We start from the raw sequence: 12,295 nt of genomic DNA, 5'->3' as shown, positions 1-12,295 counted from the left end.
CCTTTGCTTTTGCTTTGCTCAAAAACAAAAAGGTTAAAAGAGAATTAACCATCACCACAGGGACAGTTGTTCTCTGATGAGCCCTTCAAGAGGGAACTAAAGGACTGGAGAACGGGAACTGGTCTTTGAAGGAGCTAATGGCATCATATTAGTGGAATTACGTGGAAAGACTAAGTGGATTGTTTAGTACCTCCAAAGTCTCACTATGATCGATAACATAAACATCTTGACTTTTTTCCTACATCTTTTATCACTAGCTATTTTATGGCTAAAAATGTTTAAGAACATTTATCTGGATTTAAAAAATAATAATTTTCTTCAAGTTCAACCTTGTTTGTTTTATAATGTCACTCAAGCAAGAGTGTAAGAATTGAATAAGATCAGGAGCTAGGGATTTTTTTTTTTCTCCCTAAAGAGATCTAAAAATAGTGTGTAGTAGTAAGGGGTTAACCTAGAAAGTTCTTGTCTTCTCTCCCAATACTCCATAAAGGAATGACAATATTATGATGGAATTAATATAGTGGGAGTCTCTCTTTCCCTTAGATTTAATGAAGTTATTAATTTTTAACTAATTTAATTTACTGTCCAGTTCTAATGCAGATTTAATTACATTTGTACTAGAATATTTCAAGGAGTATATTTGAGTCACATTTAAAGAAGATCCAGATTTATCTTCATAATACAAATGATGCACTTCATTGTGGTCTTTATATGGTTCAAAGTCAATGTAATTCAAACCTAACAGTTTAATTGTCTTACTTTTGAAATAATTAATGGTCCAAGTTTAAATTAGAAGTATTTTTCTCAGATTTCATATTTTTATAAGGAATTGAAAAAAATCACTTTTTTCTGTACATTAAGAAATAAATAAAATAACAATTCAGTTACCACTAATAAGATTTCCAAGTGATTCAGTTTACATGTAAGATACTCTGGACACCATAGCTGATGTTCATTCTCCTATTGAATACCATGCTTCCACGGTAACAGAAGAAGCTTGCTCCCCTCTTATGTGATCAGTGTCTTTTCAAGTCTGAAAGTGTGTCAGATACAAGGAGCATCATCGATTATTTTATTCAAAACTAGATCATTTTTCTTTGTAATAAGTGCTTTTTTGGTATCTTAGTATTGATACTTTTCTAAATATTATGTCACATATTTTTATTTCTATATGACATGTTCCTTTTACTACAGCTCATTTGGAAGTTCCAAAGTAGATGTAACCAATGTATTTTCAGCAACTACAAATGCAGCGGTGGCCCATAAGGCCTTCTCTTGTGTAGATTACTATGGCAGACGCCATCTTTGGATCTCTGAGGACATCAGCTTTGAGACAATCATCCACTGAGCTGGTTGGACCTCAAAAAGCACCATAGGTCTGGACATGTCATAGTTACAAGTGTATGCTTTACTTTGCCTGTTTTTGTTTTCTCCAGTACAGTGCTCTAAATCCACGAGAATCCTGGGACATGTGGCATCCTACTCTGGTGGCTGAGGCTTTATTTGCCATTGCAAACATCTTCAGTTCCCTGCGATTGATCTCACTGTTTACAGCAAATTCTCACCTGGGGCCTCTACAGATATCCCTCGGAAGAATGCTTCTAGACATTTTGAAGTTTCTGTTCATATACTGCCTTGTGTTGCTAGCATTTGCAAATGGTCTAAATCAGCTGTACTTCTATTATGAGGAAACGAAGGGGTTAAGCTGCAAGGGCATACGCTGTGAAAAACAAAATAATGCATTTTCCACGTAAGTTGGACACATATTTCTATTGTTAGTATTGGACAGAATTCAAAGCATACTGCATTACAAATCTGCAAGATCCAATAACAGATAGTTGCAAAAGAAATGGAGTGTTAATGCTATGCAAAATTCAGAAAGCAGAATTAACATAGCAGTGAATAGAAATAGATCCTCCTGACATTAAAACTAATATCAAGTACATGTATTTTAATTTCTATGTAAGTAATATTTTCTTTTGAATGACCTCATAAAAAGGAAAGCTGTATATCCTATTTTGAGAAGTGGAAGAATATAGGACACTTGTACTATTCAGTTTACAAGAACACTAAAAGATCATATATAAAATCAATATTATTATTTTTTATAAAAAAACAAGTATTTCAATGTGTTTTATTACAGTACTTTCACATGTCTTTTTTTCCTTTTATGATGCTAGAAACCCAAGCCCGCCCATTATTAGCATGTATATAAAATTCCATGCAATCTTGTGTCGGATAACTAATTACCCACCTCCACTGTCAACCGCTTTGAACTCTCATAAACAGGTTTGCCAGTAGCACAGGCTCCTAAGCACCGTGGCTGACACTCTGTAGCCTGGACTTCTAGGTCATTTCCTTCCTAAACATACAAACAAGCTGATCTTTAGCAGGCCAATTAGCAGATTAAGAAGCTGGCTGACATTTCTGTACAGAGCAGTTATATTTAGATGCATGCTCAGTTTGTAATGACTCCAAAAGCAAGACTTTACTTAGCATGTGTCCTCATATGTTGAATATATCATTAGTAAAGGCAGTAATATTTCAGCTGGGAGGAAATTTGTAATTTCACATAACCTAAATCACTTACAGCTAAAATGTTCTTATTGATTTAATCCCACATCTGCTTTGCTTTGATTCTGATATTTAAAACTCCACTTTAATTAACCAACATCTGTTTGTATGCACATAAATTTTTAATCCCACCCTTAGCTACTGAAGGCTTTTGGATTTGATACCAACCAGAGTCATAGGAAAGCACAAAATTATCTGATTTCCCTAGTCATTTTACCCTTGGTTCCCAATCTCTATCCTTCCATCTCAAGGAGGAGCTCTTCTGCCCAAACTGTTTGCTTGGTCTGTTCTTTTTATGAGCAGGAGGGAGATAATGACACTTCCTTCACCAACATCTTTGATCATGAGAAACAGGGTCATCTCAGTTTTTGTTGTTGTTGTTTATTTGTTTGTTGTGTTTTGATGGAGAGCCTTGCTACAGCCCAGGGTGACTTGGAATTCACTATGTAGTCTCATGCTGGCCTTGAACTCACAGCGATCCTCCTACCTCCTTGGCCTTCCCAGTGCTGGGATTAAAAGCATGTGCTACCATGCCTGGTGGCATCTCAGTTTTGATGGCTGGACTTACTATATCCTCCATCCCATTTGTGGGTTTTGCTATGGTAACTTGTTTAAGGTGATGAGGACCAGAAATTTACAATGATTCCATAGCAGTCATGTCTCTCTTTCCAAATAGGAATTATGCCTCTGCCACTTGCTGAATGTTGTCTGGTGGTCAGATGGCCATCTGCACTTCTTTCGCACGTGCCAGTCTTCACCTTTGCTACTGTGTAGTGTGTAGGAGGCAGCCTACTTGCCAAGATTACCACATGGGGGGGTGTTACCATATGCTTCTCCCTGCCCTAACCTTTATCTTTCAGACAGAACCTTCACATAGTACCTAAAACCATCACCTCTCTTGGTTCTCTTTAATTTAAGGAAACAATCTGGTCCAATGACCCAATCCTTCTGATCTATCTGGTTCTTCTGTAACAAAGCAATGTCTAGCACTTTCCAAGTCTGTTATGATTCCCTAAAACACCCAGACATTCCTTTGCTCCCAATTTTTTTAATAGTTTATTTGAGAGGGACAGAGAGAGAAAGAGAGAGAGAGAGAGAGAGAGAGAGAGAGAGAGAGAGAGAGAGGGAGAGAATGGGCGCGCCAGGTCCTCCAGCCACTGCAAAGGAACTCCAGATGCATGCGCCCCCTTGTGCATCTGGCTAATGTGGGTCCTGGGGAATCGAGCCTCAAACCGGGCTCCTTAGGCTTCACAGGCAAAGCATTTAACCACTAAGCCATCTCTCTAGACCCACAGTTTTTATTTCTTAGCAAAGATCACATATTATACATAAGCTCAAGGAGATTAAGTCTGTCTGATGTGAAATATCTAATATAAATTATAGTCCAAGATAACTAGATTGGATTGTGTGAAACATATTTTATTTTAGTCTGTAAGTAGCAATCGTTTCTTTCATAAACTTGACAAACAATAGATTATTGCATATCTCAAATATCACAGGCCAAAATCATGCAACTACAGAAAGATCAGGTGGTTAATTCAAATATATGTCCAATCCAAATATGTCTGCACATAAAAATTGATTTGTCTGCAATGATACTAAAAACTAAACAAATGCATATGAATGCTCCTTAATATTATTAAACAGAATGTGTTTTGCTTAAATTACTCAATCACTAGATGACCCTGTTTAGACCTCAATCATTGTGAGAGGGAAAATGGTGATTGCTTGTCACACCTCTTATCTATGTGTTATTTCTGTGTTCTTGGCCTTCAATTTTCCTTTTATAATATTGTATCTTACATCAATTTTGAACAATTTTCGTACTCTGCATTTCAGAAGTTAAAACAAAAATAAAACATACTTCACATAAAGTACTTACCAGTGCTTGCACCCATACAATATTCTAAAAAATGGTAACCACTCCTGTTTTATCATTATTATTTTGAGTAGAGTAGTAAGTCTAATTAAGTTCCTACTGCAAGGTTCAGGAGTGACTAAGACCACAGAGACCACTCGGAGGCAAAGATGGAAGATTTTATTCAGGGGGAAAACACGAGCATCCAGGACTGGCTGTCAAGAGTGGACCAGTCAGCATTGAGATCACAGATAGTGCCCTACATAGAGCTCTTTCAGTTGGGGGAAGGTGAGGAAGGGAAGGAACAGACCAGAAGTGACCAGGTGGGAGATAAGGGGCAGGAAACCTAGGCCTGGGGCATTGTTAGACAAGGAAGGGATAATGGCTGGGCAGTTCCTTAAGAAATGTGGATGACCCACTTCCTTATGTTTCTGCTGCCCGCCTGCTGTCCTCAGCGACTCCATTTTGTCCTGACCTGACACCTACCTCTTTGTCTCAGTGTATAAATGTTCGCTACAAATTTGAGCATTACATTCGGTAGCTGCCACTCAGGTCTTCCCTTCATCCAAGATACCCTAGAAAGAAATCTCTTCTCACCTCATTTGTTCTTCATTCATTGATTTAGCTAGACTAGCCAGAAAGCCCCCAGTACCCTCCGGTCTCACATCCCCAAGGCTGGGATCCCTGGCAATCATCACCACCCCAGCTTTTACGTGGGTCTGGGGATCTGAACTCAGGTCATCATCCTTGCCTAGAAGGCTGTTTACTGACTAAACCCTCTCCTCTGCCCATGGTTTTGTCTTTTCTTTTTTTGGATCTGCCCTATTTCCAAAACGATCTTTCTAGACCAGAATCAGAGGCTGCACTGATCATAGTACCAAATGGTTTCTCTTTCTTATCATATTATTCAGCCACATTCCTTAGCTTGTCCTCAGACTGTTAACAGTTTCCCACTTGCCTCCTTATCTTTCTTTCTTTGTTTCTTTTTTTTTTTTTTTTTTTGAGGTAGGGTTTTACTCTAGTCCAGGCTGACCTGGAATTCACTATATAATCTCAAGGTGGCCTCGAACTCACAGTGATCCTCCTACCTCTGCCTCCCAAGTGCTGGGATTAAAGGCGTGCGCCACCACACCCAGAATTGTCTCCTGTTCTAGTTCCATTTTTTTCAGTATCATAATAACACTACGCCTTGACATGAACAAACTATGAGTCCCCTAGTATGGCATTTTCTTTGTTCAATCCTAGAACTCTACTTGTTTGGCACTATTTGCAAAGTTGATTCTTTCTTTTAGATCCGATATCAATCAGAGGAGCCTTATCCGAGATGTCATCCTTGTTCCTCTACCTTTTGTGAGAGCCTACTGAGAATAGGCTATTATCTCTGTATTTTCTTTTCTTCCTTTTTTCTGCCAACAAAAAGATATATAACTCTTGGCTCCTTTCAGGTTCCGGATAGTTTTCTTGTTAACAGGGGAAGAACTTGTTTGTCATTGAAAAAAAAAAAAACACCAAACACAGAAATTGCTCTATGCACAAGTTTAAGCTAAGAGCCCCCACTGAAGCAATCTCTTGTGAAGGGAAAGTGTGAGCTCACTGTGACAGGCGTGGTCTCATTTAGCAAGCTCTTTTGTGCTTATTGGAGCTGAATTCCTAAGGGTGGTATCTGGCCAGCTAAGTCCATGCTTAACTTATTTTACTCCTGCTCTCCTGGTTGTTAAACATAGACACAGTATTAAGACGGGTCGTGTGTTAATGTATGTTTGCTCATCATTTTAGTCTCGGGAGCGGGGGAAACTTTGCAGCTGTGGAACACATTTCCTTTTCACTTTTTCAGTTCCTCTAGTTGAAAATATTTAACCAGGGAATAGGCTCCTTTAAAAAGTAACAGGTGGAAAAAAAAAATATTCAAAAGGGAAACAAATAACATGTTACCTTTAGGAAAAGTCCTCAGTCCATACAAGATTAGTCTTCAGTTGGGACTTCAACCCAGATTTTGTACCGAGTGTCACTTAATTAGGTTGTGGCATTATCTGGGAAACTACAGTTCCTCTCACTCACACAACAGTCTCCTAAAGGCATGCCAAGATGCCATGCACTAATGATTCTTGCATTTATGGGCAAAGCTAGTCTCTATAGATTTGAGAATCACTAATTATCAAAATATTTCTGGAGGGCCGGGCATAGTGGCGCATGCCTTTAATCCCAGCACTCGGGAGGCAGAGGTAGGAGGATCACCGTGAGTTCGAGGCCACCCTGAGACTCCATAGTGAATTCCAGGTCAGCCTGGGCTAAAGTGAGACCCTACCTCGAAAAACCAAAAGAAAAAAATATTTCTGGAAGTAATAGCTTTGAAATGTTAACCTACACAGAATTTTTAAACATCCAATAAAGGAATGATTCAATTAGAAATAGCTTAGCACCAGGCTCTTCATTCACCCTAAAAATAAATATATTTTAGATAGGTGAAATTATTCTCTAAATGCCATCAGTGATTTATACCAATGAATGAGGAAAAAAAAAATAAAGCCTTAAGTTAATCACAAAGTTTTATTTCAAATTTCTCCTAATTAAATTTTAATTTTTAAATGTCTGTCAATTTTTGCCAAAGGATGGGCAAATAGCCCTGAGTAATTAGTTCTTATTTAGACAAAAGCAAGTTGTTAACTAGTCAACCATAACCATCCATGTATTTGGCATCATTGTTTTTATTATGCTTCTATTTGAAAAAACAACTCTATGACATTTATGTGTTAGTGATTTATATGAATTATTATTTAATTTATGTTCTGTATTGTGTAACATTTTCTAAACTGGTTTATTCGAGCCAGAGGCAAACCAGCTGAAACGTGTGTGTGCGTGTGTACACATGCACATATACACACATTATAGATGGTTGATAGGTAGATGATAGATGATAGATAATCATACTAAGAATATATACTATTTGGAAAGAAAGTATTTGAGTTATTTCTTACTCAATCTAAAGGGTGCTTAAAAAGTTAATACAAATAAAGGACCTTTGCTCTTAGGCCAAATTTATTTTTTCCTGAGAAATTTTCAAATAATAAACTGTAGCGGCCTTTATCTATTTGGGGTCAGTTAGTTGTATGACTCTCAGTGTTAATCTTGAAGTGGCTGATATCCACGCTGGCCTTTGTGACTTCAGCAGTGCATGCAGCCCATCTTAGATTGTGACCAAATTCGATCTGCTCAGAACCTTATTATAAATATGTTTCATAATTTGACTGTCTAAATTTAAGTAAAATTGATTTTCATTTCCCAGAATGATTTGTTCCATTCAACTAAAACTATGAAATGATTTTCTTTTGTAAAAGCAATAAATTTGGGGAAAGCCAGCTCTAAATGGTAGCTTAGATATATGGTTAGACTTTCTTGGTTACGTGGGCTGGAAATATATATGGCTTAATTGAAGTCACAGGCATTCTTTTATAGGAATCAGGTACTGAACTGGGGCCCTTAGCTTCTGTGAGTTAGCACTGATCATAATAAGGGTGGAGTTTAGAGCAGCCCTAGCTTCAGTAAGAGCAGTCTACACAAAAATGGACCTGGAGAATTTACTGTGCATCTGCTTCGGTGTGAATCTGATATTCCCTAAAGACAGAAGTTCTCCCTCCTCACCCTTACATGAATGAAAAGGCTTTTGCCTTGTTTTTACAATATAGTTTATATTACATAGTTTATTTTACTCATTAACAATGAGTAAAATTTTTACCACATTTTATATTATTTTAACATAGTATATTAATCCTGTTGAAACAAATAATTTGCATGCAGTTCACTCTCAGATTAGCCAAATTAGAGGAAAATACCCTTTCAATGAAGCCACTAGAGCTCATTTGTTGGCTAGAATAAATAATATGTGCCATGATATAAAAAAAGAAAAACATCAATTTTTATTATCTAAATTGCTTTGCTTTCTTATAGTATGTACTAGGTGCAATTTAAATTGTAATTGTGGGAATCTATAAATATATTTTGTTAAAAATAATCCTGTTAACAACCCAAAACAAACTAGGTGAAAGAGTTGTCTTTAGGATATAACACCTAATACATATTCCTTGGGGGCTGATAAATCAACAAACCTTCTATGAACACAAGCAAAACAGGAAATATTGATTTATGAGCCGTTTTTTCTCTGATGCAGCTATTGGTGACCCCCATTGTGCAGAGCAGAGACAATGACAGGTGACTTAGTGAATCACAAAAAATATGTTATGTATATTAATAATGAACTTTATATAATTTACATTTTATAATCTACTTTATTATTACTGTTTCAGGATTTCCCCACCATTGGAGAAAGCAAAATAAATAAATAAATAAATCTTTATCCAAACAGTCATCTAAAAAATTTGGATCCCTTGTTTATGCATGCTCTAGAAAATTGGATGCAGCTTTCAATTCTGCTGCAAAAATGGATTATAAAATTAAGCATATGTGCTAGTCTGTTAAAATTAACCTTAATTATTATATTAAGTTTAAATGTGAATTGTCCTAAAAGGTTTTTGCCACTGATATATATATATATATATGTGTGTGTGTGTAGATTTTTGCCACTGGAATACATATATATGGTGTTAACAACATGTACTGCTGTACCTTATTATATAATGGTTCAATATGGCTATTAGTATCATTTTTTTAATTTATTCCAGGTTATTTGAGACACTGCAGTCCCTGTTTTGGTCAATATTTGGACTCATCAATTTGTATGTGACCAATGTGAAAGCACAGCATGAATTTACTGAGTTTGTTGGGGCCACCATGTTCGGGACGTACAACGTCATCTCTCTGGTGGTCCTGCTCAACATGTTAATAGCCATGATGAATAACTCTTACCAACTCATTGCTGTAAGTTGACTGACCTTGCTTGTAACTCAATAGTCCTCCTACAATGTGTTGTTCCTAGCTATATTCCATCTGATTATTCTAGGAAATAAAATATCATTGGTCATTGATGAGAGAGATAAGCATTGTAACAAGTTAATTTGAAATATAAACAGCTTATGTCATAAGTGGCTGTATATTCATCTATTTTGTGATATTGTGTATAGCTATGAAAATAAACTGAGTCTGCCTTGTGAGGGAGTCACTCCCAATAGCAAGCAATTGATGAGGGACAGCATAGAAGCAAGTGGTTCATCCAGTTTCAGTGCCATTGGGCTCTGCACTGTCTGTGTCCCTATCACCTGCCACCTTTACATAAGCAAACTTACATCAGGTTGACCAGATAAAACAAAAAGCCCAGACCTAAATCTAACAGAGAGAAAACCCTTAAGATTTTCAGTTTCCTAAGGCTTAGAAAGAGCAATAGAAAAGTAGACATGACTTTCTGAGCAGAATATAAGATACAGTACACATTTATTTTAAACTCTGGATTATAGATAATTCGACATAATTTACTTACTCCTTCATTAACTCAGGACAGGTATGGTGGCTCCCACTTATAATCACAGAGTAAATTAGGCCTGGGCAGGAGGATTAGTTTGAGTTCAAAATCAGCCTGTGATACTTAATGAATTCCAAGAAAGTCTGGGCCATAATGTGAAAACCTGTTTCAAAAGAAACACAAATACCTGCCCCCCGCCAAATAAAAGTTCTTACAATTAGCTATTGATCTTATTGAGCAGGTACTCTTTCAAGTACTGGCCAAAGTACTAGAAACACTGCAATACATGAGACAGACCAAGTTCTTAACTCACTTGTACTTATATAGTGGACTATGTCTGTAACCAATTGAAACAAAATTCTATTGTACTGGAATAACATACATATATTAAATCTTTCATATTTATACCTTAGCAGAATCAGAGATTTTTTTCATATATAACAGCAATTATATCTTTGGTTCTACAATAATTTCTGAAATAGTACGTTTTTGTTGTTTTTTTTTTTTTTTTCCCCTACCAATGCTAGGAATTTTACTTAACTTGTTTTTATGGAGGCAAATTTTTCTAATGTGATACCTGTCATTGAGGTTGGTGAGACAGTTCAACACTCAATGGCTCTTGCTTGCAAATCCTGCCAGTCTGGGTTCAATTCCCCAGCTACCCACATAAAGACAGATGGGTGTTTGATTGTAGCAGCAATGGACCTGCCATGAACATGCACACATGCACATACAACTGAATATTTTTTAGAGATATTTGCCGCCAATGAAAAACTAAGATGCTAGAATTCATTACTTGCTCATCAATTCACTGATTCACAGATTAAAGTATTCACAGTGCATAATAATTCCTCTGGCTCTGACTACTCCTAGAACTTGAAGGTGAATGTCCAAATTTGTACATGGATATAATGAGCTTCTCTTAAATACCTGATAGTGGGAGATTTTTATAGATATTCTCCCATATATTTGTTTCAGAAGTTTTGTGTTCCTTTAGTTAGTATATTTCTAAAATTTGGACTCCATTTTCCAGAGTAACAAAAGCTTAGAAAGCCTCTTTGGATTCTGTAAAATATTCAATGCCCAAATTTCATCACGAAGAGAACATTGGGCTAGGGAGATGGCTTAGTGGGTAAGAGCACTTGCTGCACAAGATTGAGAATCTGAGTAAGATCGCTATAACATTGCTTTTAAAGCCATGGTCTGTAGAGATGGACCAGAGTGAGACCCTACCTCAAAAAACCAAAAAAAAAAAAAAAAAAAAGAAAAGAAAAGAAAAGAAAACTTGATAGATGTCAAGATGAAGCAATAATGTAGGTTCAAACTAAGCTTCCATACTACTCATATTTTTATTAATCACAAATTTTGTATCTATTTAGCATATACCAGAAATATACTTTATTTTTAGAGATAAAAATATCTAAAATATAATTTCTCTTAATAAAAACTATAATAAGGACAGAAACAGATGCACAATGTGGCACATATGTCTGTAGTTTGTTTGCAGTGGCTAGAGGCCCTGGTGTGCCCATTCTTTCTCCGTCTCTCTTTCTCTCAAATAAATAAATTAAAAAAATATATTTTTTAAAGGCAGACTTCCAAAGAGAGTGACTCTTAAACTAGCTCTTAAATGTTGAGTAAGAGTTGACAGGTGAGTGAGGAAAGCTGATTTAGTCATCACCAGCTTGGAGCTTTTTCATCTCCATGTTATCTAGGCACTGTCGGCTATCCTGTCGCTTTTTAGACGCATATAACAAAGGACGTGCCTGGGCATCAGTATCAATAGAAGAGCATCACAAAGCCAAGAGGACTTTTACATTGTGGCAGAGAAGCAGTGAGTCAGGAGCTACTTTATGAAAGTGCCTGCCTTCCTCTTCTCTTGTGCCAGAATCCTGAGTACCCTTCCCTATGACTTAGCAAAAAAAGGTACTTCTGGTTGCGAATACAGCAATGTCGGCCAGAATCGATGTGTGCTCAGAAGAAAGGGAAAAGTTAGAGGAGGAAATAAAATGAGTGAAAAATAGGAAAATGGTTAGATATGGTGACTCTTGTCAAAAAGCAATTTGTGTAGTGTCTATAGTAAAACTGTCATTGTATCTCTCACACACACACACACACACACACACACACACGCATGTATGCATGCACACACACAGCAGCACACAGGCAATTTATAAAATATGAGCAGGATTTGAACCTGCCCTCCTTCTTTCAGATATGGGATTTCTTTTTAATACTAATTAGTTACAGTGAAATATTTTGAATTTTTCAAATGCATGATGCCCAGCTTCTATCACCTCCTATTTCTAAGACTTTCTGCTTACATCAGATTTATGGCTAATTTAAGAGGAGACTTGTTACACTAGGTCTGCCACAAATGCTCCACAGCGTCCCAGGGAGGTCAGTCAATTGAAATGAGTAATGCGCTTACAGTCTCAAGGTTGTGGTTAGAC

At 36.7% G+C, this 12,295-nt stretch overlaps 1 protein-coding gene across 5 annotated transcripts in view; it reads left to right on the top strand.

Moving 5' to 3' along the window:
* Positions 1-12,295, top strand: part of Trpc4 (transient receptor potential cation channel subfamily C member 4) — a 200,386-nt gene that overhangs the window by 173,101 nt on the left and 14,990 nt on the right. For all 5 annotated transcript variants that reach the window (XM_045155285.1, XM_004660026.2, XM_004660024.2 and 2 more), the window contains 2 exons: positions 1,437-1,750; positions 9,109-9,304. In XM_045155285.1, coding sequence (XP_045011220.1) covers positions 1,437-1,750; positions 9,109-9,304 — 510 coding nt within the window. The remainder of the gene's footprint in view (positions 1-1,436; positions 1,751-9,108; positions 9,305-12,295) is intronic.

The sequence above is a fragment of the Jaculus jaculus genome, chromosome 7 (assembly GCF_020740685.1).
Source record: "Jaculus jaculus isolate mJacJac1 chromosome 7, mJacJac1.mat.Y.cur, whole genome shotgun sequence".
In the NCBI taxonomy this organism is placed as follows: Eukaryota; Metazoa; Chordata; class Mammalia; order Rodentia; family Dipodidae; genus Jaculus; species Jaculus jaculus.
Note: the sequence above shows the minus strand (reverse complement) of the source record. Positions and strands in the feature narration are given on the sequence as shown.